This window comes from Amphibalanus amphitrite, unplaced genomic scaffold (assembly GCF_019059575.1).
Source record: "Amphibalanus amphitrite isolate SeventyFive unplaced genomic scaffold, NRLGWU_Aamphi_draft 000530F_arrow, whole genome shotgun sequence".
Taxonomy (NCBI): domain Eukaryota; kingdom Metazoa; phylum Arthropoda; class Thecostraca; order Balanomorpha; family Balanidae; genus Amphibalanus; species Amphibalanus amphitrite.
Window position 1 is genome coordinate 271,057 of NW_024882024.1, and position 23,166 is coordinate 294,222.

At 48.5% G+C, this 23,166-nt stretch overlaps 1 protein-coding gene across 1 annotated transcript; it reads left to right on the top strand.

The window, feature by feature from the left end:
• The first annotated feature begins 20,573 nt into the window (after positions 1-20,573).
• LOC122393326 (piggyBac transposable element-derived protein 4-like) lies at positions 20,574-22,514 on the top strand. The gene has a single exon (XM_043389250.1). It carries the CDS (start codon positions 20,574-20,576, stop codon positions 22,512-22,514), a length of 1,941 nt encoding a protein of 646 aa, XP_043245185.1.
• Positions 22,515-23,166: the final 652 nt, after the last annotated feature.

A 23,166-nucleotide genomic window follows, 5' to 3' on the forward strand; every position in this document is an offset into this window, starting at 1 on the left:
TGATTTGTCGGGAGTCAATCGCTGCAAGTTTACGCTCTTTTTTGTCAGCTTTCACGAGTGAGCCATGTGGCCAAAACTGTGTGGCGCCAAAATGGCCGTCAAAAAGGTCTTAGCGTTAGAAAGTTGGTAAACAGGCTTTTCAGGATGCATTACCAGCTGTCTAAGAGTATCATTTCGGGGTACCTAACTCAAGGTGACTTAAGCTCTACTTACCGGAGGGCTCAAAACAGTCAAAAACGTCTTAAAATGGCCAAACATGTGTTTCGTTATGCCTGAGGCTAAAAAACTGAAGGGCCGATGACATCAATGTGGTCATCTGGACTACCTAGTCCGTGCTCGAGACAAACCACCGGTGCAAACCCCAAATCGGTCCCATATGGGCGACGTAAAAGGCTTTTTTGTCATCCCGCTTTATTCCTATGCAAAAGGCCAGGGTCACGGTAATGTGGGGTAATATGCGTCCAGACGCTGATGCACAATGCGATTGATACTCCAGAAACAGTCTTGGGACGCAGAATGCTTCTCCAAGAAGATCTAGTAGGAGTTTCAGCTTTCTAGCTTAACTCGAACCGCAAGTATGACCACATCTTTTTAGGAGAAAATGGCATCCGGGAGGTCGTAGGCTCATCTTCAAGCACGACAGTGCATCAGTGCACAGGTCAAGCAAAGCTTAGAAGCAGTGCCAGGAGACTGTGATAGGCGTGTGTGGTAAGATCACATCCCAGCCAACTCATCGGATCCAAATTTCATAAAAATGTGTTGGGAATATAGAAATCGAGGCTCGTCGAAGCGAAGCGGTGTTTCAGCATTGAGGAGCTCACGGCGCATGCCAAGTCAGTCTGGGCTAACTTCAAGCCTGCTATGCTGCCAAACATGCCAGTTGGCATGTCGCAGCATGTATTCATGTGTTTGCCTATGAAATGGGGAGCACATTGAGGGGTTATAAACATATCAAAACGCAATGTACTCTGTTTTACATGCAAATATAAGGTGAGAACGAACTTATGGGACACCCTGTACATGCAGGCTGGTAGACTCTGGCTTGCCGGTGCAATGATAATCATGTGGTAATAATAATCATGCGTGAGTTGGTCTCATTGGCCGTTTTCACGACGGAATAGCAGGCATCTATTTAATCCCCATTTGATCCTTTGGTTCCTCAGGAATTTTAGTAGTTCTTTTTAGTAGGTTCCCCAGCTTTCGAATGAATGGTGCGTTAGTTTGCTATTTTTCTATTAAATATCACATCGATTTACTTTATCTAAGGATTTATCACTAATATCAACATAAAGCGTAAGCACAATTATAAAATTATGAAATTATTAAATACTAGTACAATAGTTAAAAAAAGATACTGAGTTGCCAGGCTACAAAGAATATATTCATTTATGGCGCACGACAGACATTTAGAAAGCAGCGCCCTGTTTTATTGCACGCTGCTAGCCGCTTCCATTGGGTTTTGCAGGCCGACGTCATTGGTCGTTACACGTATGATGTCACGCGACTTGTGGCCTGTCACGGCTCTTTAATGATCTCCACTAAATGAATGCAACAATGGCCTTTTAAGTTGATCTCTGCGGCCATCTGTCTATGGAGCGACCAATATGAAAGTTGGGTGAATTTACCGGGGTTACATGACTATGAGCAAGCAAATGTGTATCAGGAATGGATTTAGGTGGAGAATTGCGCTGGACCATGAGTGCTCGAACGCTCCCAATTCCACGCCGGTTTGGCTTTGGAGCCGAGACAGACGATGCGGGTCAAGGTCACCGCTGGGGTAACGGTGGATTGGCTGCGCCCGAGCACCCGTAACGCGGCACAATTCTCCATCTATGGATTTTCCTATTCGCTCAGCATTGTGATAGGCGTTCGTAATAGCATTTACTCTGCTCATGTACCTATCCCCGGTTATTTAAAAGAAGTTTTTGTGGGGGAATATCACGGCTTTAGGTACTCGGTGGCCCTATTCACGACTTTCAAAGAATGCTCCGATAACTAAACACCGCACAGACCTACTGCATTAGTGAATCTGACAGAAGGTCTGTGGAATTACATCCCCCCTCACCACACCCCTAAAAACTCATCCAGTGTCCAAAACCACTTTTATCGACTCGCCAAAAAAAAAAACAACAAAAAAACACACACACATACACACACAAAGCATGGGGCATGTCAGCTCTCAGTTCATTTATCATTGTCTTTACCATGGTTCAATTGCATTGCGCGATTTAAAGCACGTGAGTGCCTATATAGTATATATGTAGAAAATAATATCTACAGCAAAACATCCAAAATTACAAAGGCTACAATGCTTAAAAAGTAGGTTCATCAAGGAAGCCCATTTTTACTTGCGTTGTGTTGCCAACCATGCGATTCCAACGCGGGCTATTCGCAACGTCTGTTAAGGCACGTTAACAACTGACAAGCCGCCACCGCTGCCACTTATTCATAGATGGTTGATATCGCAGCTTGGGCGTCAGCAGCGCGGCCCACAACGCGTCGGCGCCAGCGCACGCAGCTGTTGGCACTCGGCAGCCGGTGTTGCGACTTAACGGCCGGCCGGCTCCATGAAGGAGAAGCTCTTGGTGAAGCTTTGTGATCGCCTCATAGCCGCCTTGGATGTCATCTTTCTTGGCAGATCCATCCGTTCAGATGGTACGGTGCAGTCTGGATAAAGGACGAAGTCCAACGCCGCTAACCCCGCGACCGCCACCCCACAACGTGGCCGCAGACCGAACGGGCGTGAGGGCCGTAAGGGCCACCCGCCATCCGGTAGGTGGCTGAGCAGCCGGGCGCAGCGGCGCCTGGGCGGCGGCCGCGCTGAGATGAAGTCCCAAACCGCCATGTCGCCATCACCGCCATCACCATTGCTGCAGCTGTTCCCAACCGCCTCAATCGCCGCCGTTTTGCCAGCAGTCGCGCCGCGGAATGGCAGAAGCTCCAGAGTAGCCTCCAGCGCCCCTCTCCGCACGTGTGCAGGTGCACTGCGGCCGCCGGGTCCGACGTCCAGGCAGAACATGATATTTCCATGCTGCTCCGACGGTGGGCTGGTCTTGTTTGGGCGTTCCTCCACTGTGACGTCGGTCACGCCTGCCCCGGCCAGGGCGCAGAGGCCGACGTGTCACCATGCGGTTGCGGTCCTCAGTCGGGTCGCAACGTGTACCTCTTCCGCAGCGTGGAGCGCGCTCCCGCTGGGCAGCGATACAGCCAAAAGTAGCATGCGGGCGGCCAGCGCTGCGCCGGACAGCGGACCCATGCCGGGGGTATGCCGGTCTCGGCCATTAGCGGGGTCGTCGGGGCCGAGGCTGTACATACAGCTGGTGACCGCGTGAGCCGCCAATCGAAGCTCACGGCTTATAAGCTCGACGCGGGCATCACACGCCGTCCCGATGGGAGCTCCACGACGCCGCCGCGAACTCCAGCGCGGCTCGCAGCGCGAAGACCAGTACGGACGGCCGGGGCAAACGGCGTGCGGGAGTCGCAGGCGACGTTCTGCAGACAGAAAGGGTTGGGCATAAGCTGGTCGGCAGGACACTCTTGAGCCGAGCCTTTGATGTAATTACAGATGATCCAGAAGCATGCACAAAAATTCATGACACACTATTCTCATTTATGTATTTGCTACATATGATATGATATACCAGCTCATGATCAGTGACGCATTCTGGGCAATATGTTCTAAAGTGAAGTAACTGAAGTTACAGCTTAAAAGTTTAAAAAAACAGCTTAAAAAAACACACACATTCGATAGCTTATGAGAATAACATGCCTTGTGTGCTTAATGCAGGAAAATATTTTTTCACTTTTTTAGAAACAGCAAAAGAGTTGTCAACAAGCCATGTCAACTATCTAAACAATTTTTATGGAAACTGCTCTAGCTAGCTTAAAGTTCCACAACGTTTCCGGAGCACCGTACCCAAACTCAGTTCATGTTACAAGAAAAAACAGTAATAATGCCTCCTAATTTTGAATGAAATATAGGTATGAGTAATTTGATTTGGAAAGCAACAAATTTCCGCACATCATTTTCGCAAAATTACTATTTTCTTCAGCCATCAGGTTACACAAAACTATAGTAAACTTTATGATCAAGTTTACACAAAACCAAAGCCCCGATTTTAACAAATGTTGATTAAATTTAAACAATTTTAAAAAATGTATCGTGGAGAAAATGAAAAGTGTAGATTTGTAAAGCCGGGATATTTCACGGATTAGGCACTTAAAGAAATATCTTCACCTTTCTTTGAGCCACCAGCCTTCACCCAAGTTTTACACGAATGTAGTGAAGCAGACAATGTGGCAACTCAAAATTGTGATGGTTTGAGATAATTATGACGGTAAAAGAAAAAGCAACACAAGGTTCCTTACCCTCGTTTTTTCACATGGGTTCAGATGAGGCTTCAACTGTTGCCGACCTGAGGAGCTATAGGGACTTGAGCTTTCCAAAACTCAATTTCTAAGGGCACTGAGCAGTGTTTGGCTTTCACACGAATGCGATAGTAAGTTATATGAAGTTGACAAAGCAAGCAAAGCAAAGCATGATGCCCCGCGCGTCCGCCCGCGACCACGCCCCGCGTCCGACTCCCGACCGCCGCGTGACCCGAGGCGCCCGGCGGTCACGTGACCTACCGGCCGGGACTGCAAACGGCCTTCACCACCATTCTTGTATGACGTCATATCCTACTGAGGTGCTGATTGGTCGGAATTAGATACCTGAAGGTAATTATCTGCCGTAGTTATTTTTGTTTCATTGTTTTGCGTGTTTTCTTATATGAAATGTAATCAAAAAATTTGCCATATTTTAATCACCATTAAAACATAACTGAATAGGTATGAAAGAGAACTCGATATATACTTTCCTTGTTTTTAAGAATTCCGGAATTAGATACCCGAGGGAGCAAAGAGGGAGCAAGTTGCCACGCTGATTTGATACCTCATAGTCGAAAGGTGGGCTACTAGAACCGAAAATTGCTGTGTTTGTAAATAAATAAGTGATTTGAGGGCAAAGAATGCCCGGATTTAAACTTCTAAAATTATTTTGAACATAAAATATTTCAGTTTGAGGGATGTTAAGGCCTCAAAGAGTAGGTACTTTTTAGGTATCAAATAAGTTCCTCTGCGAAAGTTCCGTCGTGAAAACGGCTATTATGTAGATTTTGTCACTGTCCATAGGAATGGGAAGACGGACCGAGATAGAGAGAGGGTGAGAGAGAGAGTGAGAGAGAGAGATGAGAGAGAGCGAGAGTGAGAGAGAGAGAGAAAGAGAGAGAGAGAGAGAGAGAGAGAGAGAGAGAGAGAGAGAGAGAGAGAGAGAGAGAGAGAGAGAGAGAGAGAGAGAGAGAAAGAGAAAGATGAGGGTCACCGAGATCTACCATGTGGGTGGAACCTTTTCACCAGCTCTTCGCGAGCTGCTCTGGCACCGAAATCTCAATCGGTTGTAGATATTTATTTATTTCTAACTGCTGTATCACATAGGGCTACACTATTATCGAACATCTTCTTCATTCTAGCTTCTCTCCGAGTTGTTCTTCCTTCGACCATTTATTTCCCTTGGCTATACCATAGTGTAATAAATAACAAGTGAAGACACTTCGATTATTTTGTGTAATGCGTTTTCTTCTGCCGGAAGTGCTCTCTCAGAAAATCAGCGATATCTGATGACGATTGATGACGTTTTCGTCATTGTAGTGCAAAAGTTTCATCACTGTAGTGAAAACTTCTAACCCAAGAAACTACTATCCAAGCTTGTAGTTATATAAGTGTTGGTTGTAACAGCTAATTCACCCTTATTTTCTACAAAACACCGAAAATAAATCCCTCTATACGCAACTTGAAATGAAATATCACTTAAACATAATGAGAAGACCAAAAACCTATTTTTACTACACACCTTTACAAGCTAAGAATGTCTTCTTTATGCCAGAATGGGTATAGCGTATGAACACAGGGACAGGCCCCACAGCTCGCAATACTTAAGAATTCATGTTCTCTTATCAGGCATATCGTTCGGAAGCTGTGTAACTGCCGACGCAGTGTTAAATTGAGCCAAACAGCTATTCATCAACTGGGCATTTCACCAGGCTGAAACGCATCGATGTCCCCTGATTTTGCATATTATAATGCATTCAATAGGAACAATGAACATGCGATGACTCTCATTCATTTCGCGCAATAAAAAGCATAGGTTCTCAAGTCAAAGTGAAGGAAAAGACCGATCAAAATGACTCGTATAATACAGACTTTGTTTAAATACTCTACACTTTTAGGGGCTGGTACTGTTATGGTGTCCTCTATTTTTGAATATTTTCATACCGGTTCTGTCACATTGCATTCAGTTAGCGATCATACATGCAATAAAAACAGTGGGTTCTCGAGAGTAAAGTTACGGAATAGAGTGAATGCTGATACGATGTTCAGCATGTTGGAGCGCAGATAGATCGAGTAGGACTTTCATCGGGCTGTGGCACTTCGATGTCCTCTGATTTTGAATATTTTCACGCATTTTATAAGAAAATGCGATTATTTTCTTTCATTAAATGCAATAAAAAACATGGGTTCTCGAGTCTATGTCATTCATAGGACCGATCAAAATGGGTTATGTTTTAGAGACGTTGTCAAAATACCCTACACTTTTTAGGAGCCGAAGGTGTTATGATGTCCTCTGTTTTTGAATATTTTCATACCGGTTCTGTCAAATTGCATTCAGTAAGCGACCATACATGCAATAAAAACAGTGGGTTCTCGAGAGTAACGTTACGGAATAGAGTGAATGCTGATACGATGTTCAGCATGTTGGAGCGCAGTTAGATCGAAGAGCACTTTCATCGGGCTGTGGCACATCGATGTCCTCTGATTTTGAATATTTTCACGCATTTTATATGAAAATACGATTATTTTCTTTCATTAAATGCAATAAAAAAACATGGGTTCTCGAGTCTATGTCATTCATAGGACCGATCAAAATGGGTTATGTTTTAGAGACGTTGTCAAAATACCCTACACTTTTTAGGAGCCGGTGGTGTTATGATGTCCTCTGTTTTTGAATATTTTCATACTGGTTCTGTCAAATTGCAATCAGTAAGCGACCATACATGCAATAAAAACAGTGGGTTCTCGAGAGTAACGTTACGGAATAGAGTGAATGCTGATACGATGTTCAACATGTTGGAGCGCACTGCGCAGTTAGATCGAGTAGGACTTTCATCGGGCTGTGGCACTTCGATGTCCTCTGATTTTGAATATTTTCACGCATTTTATAAGAAAATGCGATTATTTTCTTTCATTAAATGCAATAAAAAACATGGGTTCTCGAGTCTATGTCAATCAAAGGACCGATCAAAATGGGTTATGTTTTAGAGACGTTGTCAAAATACCCTACACTTTTTAGGAGCCGGTGGTGTTATGATGTCCTCTGTTTTTGAATATTTTCATACTGGTTCTGTCAAATTGCAATCAGTAAGCGACCATACATGCAATAAAAACAGTGGGTTCTCGAGAGTAACGTTACGGAATAGAGTGAATGCTGATACGATGCTCAACATGTTGGAGCGCACTGCGCAGTTAGATCGAGTAGGACTTTCATCGGGCTGTGGCACTTCGATGTCCTCTGATTTTGAATATTTTCACGCATTTTATAAGAAAATGCGATTATTTTCTTTCATTAAATGCAATAAAAAACATGGGTTCTCGAGTCTATGTCAATCAAAGGACCGATCAAAATGGGTTATGTTTTAGAGACGTTGTCAAAATACCCTACACTTTTTAGGAGCCGGTGTTGTTATGATGTCCTCTGTTTTTGAACATTTTCATACCGGTTATGTCAAATTGCATTCAGTAAGCGACCATACATGCAATAAAAACAGTGGGTTCTCGAAAGTAACGTTACGGAATAGAGTGAATGCTGATACGATGTTCAGCATGTTGGAGCGCAGTTAGATCGAGTAGCACTTTCATCGGGCTGTGGCACATCGATGTCCTCTGATTTTGCAAATTTTCACGCATTTTATAAGAAAATGCGATCATTTTCTTTCATTAAATTCAATAAAAAACATGGGTTCTCGAGTCTATGTCAATCAAAGGACCGATCAAAATGGGTTATGTTTTAGAGACGTTGTCAAAATACCCTACACTTTTTAGGAGCCGGTGGTGTTATGATGTCCTCTGTTTTTGAATATTTTCATACCGGTTCTGTCAAATTGCATTCAGTAAGCGACCATACATGCAATAAAAACAGTGGGTTCTCGAAAGTAACGTTACGGAATAGAGTGAATGCTGATACGATGTTCAGCATGTTGGAGCGCAGTTAGATCGAGTAGCACTTTCATCGGGCTGTGGCACATCGATGTCCTCTGATTTTGCAAATTTTCACGCATTTTATAAGAAAATGCGATCATTTTCTTTCATTAAATGCAATAAAAAAACATGGGTTCTCGAGTCTATGTCATTCATAGGACCGATCAAAATGGGTTATGTTTTAGAGACGTTGTGAAAATACCCTACACCTTTTAGGAGCCGGTGGTGTTATGATGTCCTCTGTTTTTGAATATTTTCATACCGGTTCTGTCACAATGCATTCAGTAAGCGACCATACATGCAATAAAAACAGTGGGTTCTCGAGAGTAACGTTACGGGATAGAGTGAATGCTGATACGATGTTCAGCATGTTGGAGCGCAGTTAGATCGAAGAGCACTTTCATCGGGCTGTGACACATCGATGTCCTCTGATTTGGAATATTTTCACGCATTTTATAAGAAAATACGATGATTTTCTTTCATCAAATGCAATAAAAAACATGGGTTCTCGAGTCTATGTCATTCATAGGACGATCAAAATCGAGTAGGACTTTCATCGGGCTGTGGCACATCGATGTCCTTTGATTTTGTGTGTACCAAGGCATTCTGTAAGGGACTGGGATTATTTACCTTCATTTAGTGGAATAAAAAACGTGGGTTTTCATGTCTAAGTCAATTAAAAAATCCATCATGACGGGGCATGGAAGACGATGATGTAGGCTGAGGATAACGCTCAATGATTTAGGGAGTGACGTTTTATGACGTTTTATTACGTCATACTGCAGCGTGAGTAGCTACATAGCCCACTTCCAGCTGAAGAAAAGTTGTTACATGAGTTTGCATTATACATTGGTGAAGTGTCTTCACTTGTTATTTATTACACTATGGCTATACCAAGATACTATCTTGTGAAATGACCTGTCCTGACTAAAAAAGCTCTGAGCATCTGAGTTATATTTCCTCTTTGCTGTCCTCCGTCACCAAAAGTCTCCCCCCATGAAACTTCCTTCACTTGAAGCTACTCTGTCACTGACCAGTGACCACCTCCCAATCATATCTTTCCCTTCTGTCTTCTAGCTGCTCTGTCACAGGGCATTTGCCTCGGTTATGCATCCCCTCCGTCCGAGCTGCTCCGTCACACAGGGCCGCTTCGTCACACCTCCGGCCGAGGCCGAGAAGCCTGGCTCCGAGCCACCGTCGCCGTTATTGAGTTTTATTATTTTGTTTGTTTAAGCCGGCGCGTACGAGGGCTATCATGTCGGGAGTCTGGTAAAAGTATTGGCGCCGTCGCAGCCATTCGGCCCAGACCGTGGGGTACTCTCCAGCCCTAATACATAACATATGGGCAATAAAAACAATACCGGCGCGCCGGTAACGGCCTCCGGCACAGAAGCAGACAATGACATATCGAACATGAAACTTTGATGATATGGCCGCGGGCCGGCGGCCATCTTGGCAGCGATTTCTCGACGGACTCCGGAGACGAGTATGGCAGACGATGGCCTGGGGCGAGCCTTAGGGCGAGCCAAGATGATATTGAACTGGAGGGCTAGCTGGGGTGACGGCTACTGGACTTCATTTCAGAACTGTCTCTGATGATGCATCATGCACATTCCGTTTACTGACAAGTTTTTAAAGTGGTGATTTCTGTACACGTGAGATGATGTTTTTCGTACTCCAGCGTAGAAGGGTAGCCATACGGCCGCCACGGTTGACAGTGACGACATCAGTCATCTTTTGCAAGCTCGTTAAAGATTTGGGCTATACGGGGATTCGAACCCCGGACCTCTGGATTAGCGCTCCAATGCTCTACCTCTGAGCTATATAGACCAAGTACTTTAACGAGCTTTCTGCCAAGTTTTATGCGGATCATTCTTAGGTGTTGTTTTTATCCGCTGGGACTGAGAGCGTGAGATGATGTTTTTCGTACTCCAGCGTAGAAGGGTAGCCATACGGCCGCCACGGTTGACAGTGATGACATCAGTCATCTTTTGCAAGCTCGTTAAAGATTTGGGCTATACGGGGATTCGAACCCCGGACCTCTGGATTAGCGCTCCAATGCTCTACCTCTGAGCTATATAGACCAAGTACTTTAACGAGCTTTCTGCCAAGTTTTATGCGGATCATTCTTAGGTGTTGTTTTTATCCGCTGGGACTGAGAGCGTGAGATGATGTTTTTCGTACTCCAGCGTAGAAGGGTAGCCATACGGCCGCCACGGTTGACAGTGATGACATCAGTCATCTTTTGCAAGCTCGTTAAACAACACCTAAGAATGATCCGAATAAAACTTGGCAGAAAGCTCGTTAAAGTACTTGGTCTATATAGCTCAGAGGTAGAGCATTGGAGCGCTAATCCAGAGGTCCGGGGTTCGAATCCCCGTATAGCCCAAATCTTTAACGAGCTTGCAAAAGATGACTGATGTCATCACTGTCAACCGTGGCGGCCGTATGGCTACCCTTCTACGCTGGAGTACGAAAAACATCATCTCACGCTCTCAGTCCCAGCGGATAAAAACAACACCTAAGAATGATCCGCATAAAACTTGGCAGAAAGCTCGTTAAAGTACTTGGTCTATATAGCTCAGAGGTAGAGCATTGGAGCGCTAATCCAGAGATCCGGGGTTCGAATCCCCGTATAGCCCAAATCTTTAACGAGCTTGCAAAAGATGACTGATGTCATCACTGTCAACCGTGGCGGCCGTATGGCTACCCTTCTACGCTGGAGTACGAAAAACATCATCTCACGCTCTCAGTCCCAGCGGATAAAAACAACACCTAAGAATGATTTCTGTATACTTTTATGCACACCTGGAAGAGCTTTTAATAATGATTTGGCTGATGACTTTGGACATGGTTAAAAAGTCGCACTCCGTTGATTTAAGACGTGCTTGACACCCAATTTTTCTGTAGGTCACCTAAACATGGTGACTTGCTAGGGAGCAAGACATGAAACAATGAGTAGGTACTTCCGACAGTTAACCTGGATACTTATGGTCTGATCAGATTCATCGGAGGCTGGTGAATCAATCAATGGACGATACTAATTTATTCCATAAGTCATTTAATAAATAAATCTAAAAAGTAGAAATGAAGCATGACGGAAAATAATTTAAGTTGAGAAAAAATATGGCGACAAATATCTGACATTCCTGCACCCACCCACCCTGTCCCGTGTCCATTCGACTCTGTCCCGTGCCCAGTGTCCCTGTCCCCGTGTCCGGATCGTGTCCGGATCCGACGGGGGCGCGTGTCAGTCGAGTTGAACATGAGTTGAGATTGCTATTGATCGGTGCTAGGGACACCCCTGCTGGCGGCGGCGCCGTCTTCATTAGGGGAGAGCGCCCGTCGGCCCGGTGACCACGGTCCGGCGGGGTCGGCTCGGACACTGCCGAGGGGGCGTCGCGCCTCGTCGACGACGACAGAAGGGGCGCGCGAGCCGGCCGACGGATGCGACGCTGGGGTCGCTCCGCCGTGGCTGTGAGGCTGTCCAACGCTGCAGTCGCAGTTGAAAAGCACATCAGCTGGCGAAACTGAGAGACTTGGGCTCATCTGCATCGTTCAAGCATACCTTCCTTTGCACAAATTTTGGATTTATTCCCGCATCACGATGCACATCAGTTTTCTGAATTGTTGGGTGGCGCACATGTTCTAACAAATCCAAACGCAAGCATGCAATATGCGTCAGGAGTACAGCCACATTTGGCAAAATGCTGTCTATGTAGTAAGCACAGTTTGACGTACCCTGGTTTGACGTAGGTCTTAGAGCATCCCTGGGCTAAAAGCTTTCCGTATCATCGGCGATTAGTTGCGGTAAATGACACTTTTGCTAAAAGGGTCAGCGCTCAGAAAGCCCAGCTTTACAATGCGAACGGGTAAATAATGCTAAAGAAGTGAGCTTTAAGCAAGCCTTGTAACTATCATCTATGGATCATGGATGTCATTCTCTCTTCAATTTGCGATAGATTTTAATGAAGTTCATTTCAAAGCTCATCTGACAGGGCTCATCGCTTTCCTACATCGGCACATTTTACATTAGCCCCGTTTACATATGAGTGCTGCAAGCTTATAGCTCCGCCCGTTATGCTGCAAGAGATGCCAGTGGTGCTTTACAATTTACAAAATTATCCCCTATAAATATGCAAAGATCACTACATCATACTTATCGCAAAATTAATGAGCTAGAGCCTCGTCAAAATGCTATGTAAACGCAACTATTTTCTTAGATCTTTTCGCCCATCTCATCTTGACTTTTGATATAAAATATACCTGTTTAACTTTTGAAATGTTGATCTATACCAGTGGTCGGCAGGTCATTCGGGGTCGTGCCCCCTTTTTGGGCTCCAGGCAGGGCCATTACCCCCACCTACCAGACCCCATTGCTGACACAACCAAGTTTACTGAAATTCCATACCGTCCTGGAACTCTTTGGGTATTTGTGCATTTCCAATGCATCAAATTTAAAACATGACACTTCCTCCACAAAACATTTAATACCTATATCCCAGTAGCGGCGGAACACCTTCAATTAAGGGGGGGGGGCATTGCCGACTTTTGGTCCCATTCTTTCCATGCAACGCCCATAGGGCTAATGTTAAAATGCAAAAATCAAAGGGTGCACGGTGCCCCGGTGCCCTCCCCGTTCCGCCGCCTATGCTATATCCCATTTGACCCTTGTACGTATAGGGGTGGCGGGTGGTTTTTCGTTAAAAGCTCACGTAAAAGGCATTGGATCACGACCAAATTGTACCCTCGAGCCCATCATTTTTTTTTACTAGCCCGGAAAATATCATGACCTGAGACCAGTTTTACCAACAGAAAAATAACCGCCTGCCGGAATTTTTGCCTCAAGACCGCTTCACATACGGAGCGTAAACGCGATGGGCTCGTAAGCGGATAGGGCTTTACCGTTTACGCTCCATATGTGAAACGATCTTTAGGCAAAAAATTCCGGTAGGCGGCTATTTTTCTGTTGGTAAAACTGGCCTCTGGACCCATAATGACCGTTGGCTTATTAACTTTTTCTGGAGATCATCTTGAGCCATAAAATCTCACTTCAAGAAGTTATAGCGGGTCCCGATTTTCTCGACACTTGTCATTGCCCTCTTGAATGAGACGGAATGACCAAGGACCTTAAAAATGGACAGCAGCGGCTTCCTATTGTCACGGGTAGCACGCTCGTCTTTTTTATGCACACCTCCATCTCAGAGTCCGAGAGGCCGCGGGGGTTCGATCGATTCCTCCCCCTTACGTTAGCGGCTGTTGAAACGCCAACAGACGGGCGACGGTTAAAAGTTGCAGCTGCTTTTGTACGACTGAACGGAGGGGTGAGATGGTGAGGCGAGCAGGTACGTGAAAATTGGTATCTAATCAATGTGTGCTGTGCCTTTGGCCTGGGCTGCTAATCTTTGAACCCTGGGATGCAACAGTCACGATGGCTCCATCACTGGAGCTACAAACTCTAAAAAGATAGGCTTTTTCAGAATCCCTCATTACCCCCACCGAAAGGGCTCCATTACCCCCAAAGGGGGCATGCCCCACCATTTGCCGACCCCTGATCTATACGGTGCCGGCTGACCACGGGTGCCCCGAACTCGATGGTCCGAACGCCTCCCATCGGCGTCGCAGAGCCACGGATCATTTTACGCTCCGTGCGAGCGGGCCATCTGTCGGGGGCCATGCACGGGCGCGCTGGGGTCGACCCAACAATGGCCCGCTCCAATCCGATTACGGACGATTCACGGCCGACTGACGCCTCCGCGCGCCGGCAGCCACCGCTCATAATCTATCGAGTTCTGATCATAGTCATCACACACTAGACCAGGCGCGCTAACAGGCCTAATGACCTCGTCAGAGGCGGCCGTGTGCCCTCGGGGCCGCGGCTAGGAATGGCTCACATGACCCATGCATACCATATGAACACAAATGATGACTCTCGTCGCGTTCAGATGGCAGGCGGTAATATGGAAAGACGATAATGCGTGACGAGAGGTGAATTCATTGAGTGAGCAATAATTACATATGGCATGAGTGCGGCCAAACTGTGCTACTCTTTTCCCGATAGAACCAAATGTGAACAAGGATGTTAAGACTTTTTGGAAGTAAAAGCACTTGGCATGACCTAATGGATAGTGATCTGCCTTGAATTTGCTGAAAGCACATTAAGAAAGCACATTAAGTAAGATCGAAGTGATTATTTGTTGCTTCCTTATTTTCTTTAAAGGGACCCTCCTCAAAAAAGTTAATGAATTGGCATAAAAGTGATGTCCCTTGGTTTGGAAAGATCAAAAATGAATATCTACCAAATTTCACCGAAAAATATTTACTGGTTTTCAAGATATTAGGCTTTTACTTTTGTTTACATTTTGGGATATCCGCTGTTCCTAGCGACTTATTTGGAAGCAATAATTTCAGTGGCGGTCGCAGGGGGGGGGGGGGGGGGGGGGCCATCAGGGCCATGGCCCCCCCCAAAGGCAAATCAGGGGGGCCATCATATCATTTGCCCCCCCCCAAACAACCGATGGGCCCCCATGGCCGTATGGGGCCCTGGCCCGTATTCGATTGTCACGAGGCTCGAGAAACCCACGCCAGCTATTAACAGCTCCCATACCAGTCTTTGAGGGTCCTACACTGACCTCTGAGGGCCCTTCAGTGGCGGTCAAGCGTCCACATTGACCACTGAGGACCCGTATTGACCTCTGAGGGCCCTCCACTGGCCTTTGAGGGCCCCTAAACCGGCCTCAGGGGCCCAACCGGCGTCTGAGAGCCTCACACCGGCCTCTGGTGGCCTCATTTCTGTCTCTCGAGTCCCAAGACTAGCCTTTAAGTGTCTCTGAGGGCCCCGCACTGGATTCTGAAGACCCGATGTCGAGCCAGCATCGGCCTCTGGGGGCCCATCTTGGCCTTTGAGGGCCCTCCGCTGGTCTCTGGGGTCCAACGCCGGCCCATGCCGGCCTTTTAGGGCCCCACCCACACTGACCTCTAAGGGCCCATGCTGGCCTGTAAGGACCCACATTAGCCTCTGAGGGCCCCCGCACTGGATTCTGATGACCCAATGCCGGCCGCTCAGGGCCCGCATCGGCGTCTGAGGGCCCATCTTGGCCTTTGAGGGCCCTCCGCTGGCCTCTGGGGTCCAACGCCGGCCCATGCCGGTCTTTTAGGGCCCCACACTGACCTCTGAGGGCCCATGCTGGCCTGTAAGGATACACATTAGCCTCTATGGGCCCCAAACTGGATTCTGAAGACCCGATGCCGGCCTCTAAGGGTCCGCATCGGCCTCTGAAGGCCCATCTTGGCCTTTGAGGGCCCTCTGCTGGCCCCTGGGGTCCAACGCCGGCCAATGCCAGTCTTTTAGGGTCCCATTCTGATCTTTAAGGGCCCCATGCTGGCCTGTAAGGGCCCATATTAGCCTCCGAGAGCCCCCCGCACTGGATTCTGAAGACCCGATGCCGGCCTCTAAGGGTCAGCATCGGCTTCTGCGGGCCCATCTTGGCCTTTGAGGGCCTTCTGTTGGCCTCTGGGGTCCAACGCCGGCCCATGCCGGTCTTTTAGGGCCCCACACTGACCTCTGAGGGCCCGTGCGGGCCTGTAAGGACCCACCTTAGCCTCTGAGGGCCCCGCACGGGCTTCTGAAGACCTGATGCCGGCCTCTAAGGGCCCGCATCGGCCTAGTCTGAGGGCCCATCTTGGCCTTTGAGGGCCCTCTTCTGGCCTCTGGGGTCTAACGCCGGCCCATGGTGGTCTTTTAGGGCCCCACCCTAACCTCTGAGGGCTCCATGCTGGCCTGTAAGGACCCATATTAGCCTCTGAGTGCCCAATTCGGTCTCTGATGGTCTCAAACTGCCCTTTGCAGGCCCTGTACTGGTCTCTCAGGGCTCTAAACTGGCCCGTAAGAGCCCAAACCAGCCTCTAAAGGTCCCACGACCCACACCGGCCTCTGATGGTCCCATTTCTGTCTCTGGGACCGAAACTGCCCTTATGTGCCTCTGAGGGCCCCGTACTGGCTTCTGAAGGATCGATGCCGGCTTCTGAGGACCCATACCGGTCTTTAAGTGCCTCATAGCGACACCTGAGGCCCACACTAGCCTCTGAGGGGCCCGCAAACTGGCCTATGAGGTCTCTACACCGGCCACTGATGGCCCTATTATGTTCTCTGGGGGGCTCAAGCCTTACCTTTGGGCGTCACGCACTTGCTTATGAAGGCCCACATCAGCCTCTGTGGCCCTACCTGGGGCCTTTGAGGCCCTTCGCTGACCCTTGGGTCCAACGCCGGCCTCTGGGGGTCTGACACCGTACTCTAAGGGCCCCATTGCAGCCTCTAGGCGATAGGTACCTATCGCCGAAGCGCTATCGATGGGCCCATAAGTGTAGGAACCATGGGCGCAGTGGGCGCAGTTGCACCAACAATAATTCTGCAGTGAGTGCAGACAATGTATTCTGCATCCACAATAATCTGGAACAAAACCCCCTTTCCTCAGCAACACTACTTTCCATGCAGCACGACAAATTTAGGATATTTTGCCCACTATCCGTCTTTCGAAGCATTTCCTACTGTAATGGTCTTCAAAATTTGCATTTGTGCTCAAGTAAAAAAAAGATTAAACGGAAGTCGGAACACATGTGATTGAACAGTGAACAGATACCGATGACCCACTGTTAAAAGTTTTAGCACGATGATCTTAAAAAATGGCAAAGTTTTTTTTTGCAAAGAAAATGGCAAAGTTAGCCGCCTTTACTTTTGCGGTAGTCCATTCACAGTTGCGTGAATTATTGACATAATCAATGCTTCAAAATGCACTTTTCGGTACCTTTTCGACATGGTGCACCCTCAAAGCTCTCAATGAGCCTCCGCTCGGGTGCCGCTCCCTACCCCCCCCCCCCCCGCTTCACCGGCCATGGCCTAGATTTCTGCACCCGTTCACTACGCCCGTGGGCCCCTTTAAGCTAGCACCGGGCCCCCTGGGTCAGCGCAGGGGCCCCTTTGCCAAGTTGGCCCCCCCCCCCCCAAACTCCAAGTCTGCGACCGCCCCTGAATAATTTGGCAGCCTCTAAGTGCGGCAGACGTTGCGCGCAAAGCAGCGTATACCACCACGTGTTAACGATGGTTTTAGTCTAAGATTTAAAATTCGTTAGATCTCCGCTGACGTCACAAAGTCTAAGGGTCATTCCAATGCATTAGCCCCTTAGAATCCGAAAACTGCAAGTTTGAAATTCAATATCTCTGAATTAAAGCATTTTTCGATGTTGTGAGTGCCCAAACCGGTATTTGCAGACCATGGCCACCAATTTGGATATCTCAAGTCAAAACTAATGTTAAGGTGGGATGGTGACTTTAATTAATCATGTTCGATATGTCATAATCAGGGATTAATTAAAGTAGGTTTGATTTTTCCATTAGATTCGTCTTGTTTCTGCGCACAATATAAATGGTATGCCATTTCTAAAATTAAAAATTATTAAAAGCGGGACCATATTTGCCAAGAATCTGTAAAACAAAGTAGAATCCTGGACGTCTCGAGAGAATGCTTCATCCCATTACCGCGTATTTCAAGTCCCCTTGACACCCGTGACAAAGCCAAGACGCTCAACACTTCCCAGTCGTGCGCCGTCGCTTGGCCGTAACACTGCCTCCTCATCGACTAAATGAGCTCATTTTATGCATGAAATATCTGGCTGGCTGTAGCAGTCTGAATAAAATTTCCCATAACTCACGAGTGTAGCGCCGTTAACGGTAATTGCCGACGGGCGCTGATGAGAGAGCGGCTGAGGGGGAGGGGGGATGTTGTGGGATGGACGGACACGAAGAGCTGAGGAGAATGGAGGTCTACGAGTACGAATCATTAACGCTCTCAAGTGAATGACAATAATTCCTACACATTTAAAAAGAGTCACGCATTTTCTGCATCGTTGGTGAAACATCGCAGTTTAACCCTCGCACGACCAGGCCATTTCTCATAACACGAACGACCAGGGGGGGGGGGTTGTTACGACCCCCCCCCCTGGCGTTTCGAAACGGAAGGTCGTAGAGCTTAGCGGAAAAAACCAACGGATTGCTCTCAACGAGATCTCGCGATTGGTGGTATATTTTTTGGTCCTAGGTCAACATTTGACCTACTTTTGACCGGTCAAAGGTCAAATTTTCGGAAAAATAGACTTTTTTCAACTTTCGGCGGCGATTGCGGCAACACGGTATGAGATATCGACTTGAAACCTTCACTATCGTGTTCCTTGATCAATTCTCTATCGTTTGGTATGTATTTCGTTTCCCTAGCTCTAAAAATGGCGCGTTGGGAGCGCCGGAAGTCGGCAAGGTCACAGTCGGCGGCAGAAATTCGAAAAATCAAAATTTAAATTTTTGAAATCTGATTGTATTTTTGGATTTGGGAGGTCCATTTGCTCCCTATAGAAGCTAATATTGCTGCATATTCCCATTGAGGTGACAAGAATTAGCAAAATAGTGGTTCGGGCGCTTTTCAAAAATAGTACCGGACGCTGTTCCTCTTGTGACGTCATAGCTCCGTGACCTGACCTGACCCGGTCAAATTTCTTATACCATATGATAGCCAATACTTGCCCCAACATGCATGGGAAGTTTCATCACGATCCATCAACCGATGTCCGTACCACCGGCAAGAAACCTCGGGCGTTGGCACTCAGTTTGTGAAAATCCGGCCGTAGGCTGTACCTCTTATGACGTCATAACTCCGTGACCTGACATGACCCGATCAATTTTTTTCGGCAAAAGATGCGCAAAGGTTGCCCCAGAGGGTATTGAAAATTTCAGCCCGCTACGACAAGCCGTTTAGCGTGCACTTCGAAAAAACCTCAGGGGGGGGGGGTTGATACAACCCCCCCTAGGCGTTCTAGGGTTAACCCTAGAACGCCTAGGGGGGGGGGTTGTATCAACCCCCCCCCCTGAGGTTTTTTCGAAGTGCACGCTAAACGGCTTGTCGTAGCGGGCTGAAATTTTCAATACCCTCTGGGGCAACCTTTGCGCATCTTTTGCCGAAAAAAATTGATCGGGTCATGTCAGGTCACGGAGTTATGACGTCATAAGAGGTACAGCCTCCGGCCGACAGTTACCAAACGTGTGCGCCGAATCCCTAGGTTTTCTGCCGGTGACACCCACATTGTTTGATGGATCATGATGAAACTTCCCATGCATGTTGGGGCAAGCATTGGCTATCGTGTGGTGCAAGAAAATTGACCGGGTCAGGTCAGGTCACGGAGTTATGACGTCATAAGAGGTACAGCCTCCGGCCGGATTTTCACGAAGTGTGTACCGAGTCCCGAGGTTTTCTGCTGATGCTATCCACATTGTTTGATGGATCGTCATGAAACTTCCCATGCATGTTGGGGCAAGTATTGGCCATCGTGTGGTGCAAGAAACTTGACCGGGTCAGGTCAGGTCACGGAGTTATGACGTCATATGTGGTACAGCGTACGCCGCCATTTCTGAGAAGTGAGTGTCTGATAAATGCGCCCCCAGCTTTTTTACGATTGCATGTGGAGTAGTGCATGTATGCTAATAGAACTTTCCAGACATGTTGGGACATCTATTGACTAACTTTTGAAATAAACAAAATGGCCGGGTCATGTCAGATTAGAGAGGTATGACGTCATGAGTGGTCCAACATCCCGTACGGTTATGTGCAGCCGTAAATTATTTGTTTTACAACGATTATATGAGCAATGTCGGTATATTTATCCATGGCTAGCGCTAGTCATTATTACTTTGAGCTTTTGTATTGTGGCTCGAACTTTCAGAGGCCATCGAAGGTCAATGACCTGGGTTGACCTAACTTTGGCCGGCACTTTGTGATTGGAACATTCTCGAAACATCTAGTAGCTCGATGACGAATCGAGAACGGTGACGAGTTTTTATCTTGAGAAGACACGATTCGCAAAAAAAAATTCAGGACAGAGGTTTTCAGAACATTCGGGAATATTCGGGAACATTCGAGAAGGTCATGCCGCCGGGCGGTGATTGGCTGCTTCCCGCGAGTGGGCGGCAGTCTTGGGCATTCCAGAACATATGGGAACATGGAACATTCGGGAACATTCGGGAAAATCATGCCGGCGGGCGGTGATTGGCTGCGCCCCGCGGGTGGGCGGCACCCTCGGGCGCTGACTGGCTGACGGCTAGCAGCGATCGTATTTTTTGTAGATATTGCATGATTGATCTAGATGTAAGTAGATAAATTTTGCAATGTAGTATAAAAGGGGTGCGCTCGGCAAATGCAATCAGTTCAAGATTTCAAGGGTTCCTGCGCGGGCAGCTCAAGATGCCACGCTCAAGAGGTAGGAAGCGGGCGGCTGAGCCTAGCACTAGTGGGTCACGCCGCCGTCCAGGCCAGCCTCTGACAGCAGAAGAGATCCAGCTCTTGCTGCAGGAAGACGACAGCGATCCTGAGGTCCGGTCAGAATCGGACGATGACAGCGACTGGGATGAAGAGCCGGAAGCTGTCACCGACTTCACAGAAGTGGACGGCGAGCCGCATCAAGCTGCCGCTGCTGCTGCAGGGACTCCCGGTCCCAGCGGCGATGGCCATGCCGTGGCTCCCAGCTCAGACAGCGAGGCATCGGAAGACGAAGCTGCTGACCGCCCGGCGGCCAACTTCACCCGGGTGGAGCAGGCTGGTGGCCAAGAGCTGTCAAGAACAGGGCGGGTGTGGACCACGGTGCCGCCCAATCACCGTGTCCGTGCCCGCCCAGGCAACATCATGCGCGGCAGCCCGGGCCCAAAGGGAGCGGCGAAGGACGTCAACATACCGAAGGACGCGTTCGGCCTCTTCCTTCCAGATAGCCTGCTAACGCAGATTCTGGAACGGTCGAATGAAGAAGGAGAGCGCCTCGCAGCAGCAAGCAACCGCACCCACATCCCCGTGACGCTGATGGAGCTACGGGCCTTCATTGGTCTCGTTCTCCTGCGGGGTTGTGAGGGCGACCGCTGCTGCAAAATCGACGACCTGTTCTACGGGCCTTTCTCAAGGCCATTCTACAGGGCGACGATGACGAAGAACCGCTTTGTCTACATAAAGCGGATCCTCCGGTTCGATAATCGAGCCGACCGAGAAGAACGGCGCAAGAGGGACAAGTTTGCGGCAATCCGAGATGTCTTCTCGGATTTCAACAGCCGTCTGGCCAAGTTCTACACGCCGTCAGACTGTATCACCGTCGACGAGACGCTGCGAGCCTACCGTGGTCGGTGCGGCTTCGTGATCTACATGCCGAACAAGCCGGACAAGTACGGCCTGCTGTTCCGGGACGTAGCAGACGCTCGATCACGCTACATGCTGAACATCATGCCGTACGCCGGCAAGGCTGAAGATCCTGACCCTGAGCTCCACATCACCGGAGCGTCCAACGTGGTCCATCATCTGGTCCGGCCGTTCTATCGCACCGGCCGGAACGTGACCGCCGACCGCTTCTACAGCTCGGTGGACCTCTGTGAGGAGCTTCTCGCAGAGGGCCTCACCTACGTCGGCACGGTCATGGCCAACCGTCGACACCTGCCGGAGGACGCAAAGAAGACCGAAGGGAGAGAAGTAAACTCATCGAAGTTCTACTGGTCCGAGAACATCATGGTGACGTCCTACAACAAGAAGACCAACAAGAACGTGCTGCTGCTGTCGACCCAGCACGCCGAGCCGCTGGTCGCCGCTGACGGCAAGAAGAAGCCCGAGGTTATGTTGTTCTACAACGAGACCAAGGGCGGAGTCGACACGGTCGACCAGATGATCGGCCCCTACACCTGCCGGGTGGCGACGCGGCGCTGGCCCTTGGCTGTCTTCCTGCTGATGCTGGACGTGGCGGCTCTCAACGGCTGGGTCATCTGCGCGGCATCCGGGTCCTTCTCGGACACCAAGCACGGCGACAGGAAGCTGTTCCTGAGGGAGCTCGGCCTCTCCCTGGTGAAGCCGCTGATCCTGCTTCGACCTGCTGAAGGGCTCACCATGAGGACAAGAGCAGCCATCGAGAACGTCCTGGGCAGCCGTCTACCGGCCCAGCCGCAGCCACGCCGAGAGCCCACCACCGCACGCGCCAGGTGTGCCACCTGCGTGGCAGACCAGCAGGGTGCCGGCTACAAGCGCAGTCGGCACACCAACGTGAACAAGGTGAAGTCGCGGTGCTGCAAGTGCACCATGCCGGTGTGCCGCAAGCACAGCAAGCGGAGCCTTCCTCTCTGCAACAGCTGTGACGCTGGCCCGTCCGGCGTGGAGTGAGCGGCAGTGGCTGGCAGGTGACGAGTCACACGTGTTGTGAGGTCACTTGTGATGATGTGTCTTTCATGATGTGTCTTTCATATGTGATGATATGTGATACATCGTTTGCTGTGAATTGATTGTTGGAAGTTGGAAATACACTTTTCTGAGTCGTTACCTACAGTATTTATAGCGGAGCAGTGGTCAACAGCCGACGAATCGGGACAAACACCGGAGGGTGATGTGACACCATATCACTCATCAACAATAGGCCTCTTACTTTTATAGGGTAAATACACCAAAAACACCATATATGATGCAGAATTGAGTGGGGAATACGTTGTTGAAGGTTTGAAGTTAATATCTCTCACCGTTTTGCCGCAATCGTTGCGCAAAGTTGAAAAAGTTTGATTTTTTCGGAAAATTTGACCTTTGACCGGTCATAAGTAGGTCAAATGTTGACCTAGGACCAAAAAATATACCACCAATCGCGAGATCTCGTTGAGAGCAATCCGTTGGTTTTTTCCGCTAAGCTCTACGACCTTCCGTTTCGAAACGCCAGGGGGGGGTCGTAACAACCCCCCCCCCCCTGGTCGTTCGTGTTATGAGAAATGGCCTGGTCGTGCGAGGGTTAATGATGCAGAAGTGCCTATAGATAGACGGATTTACATGC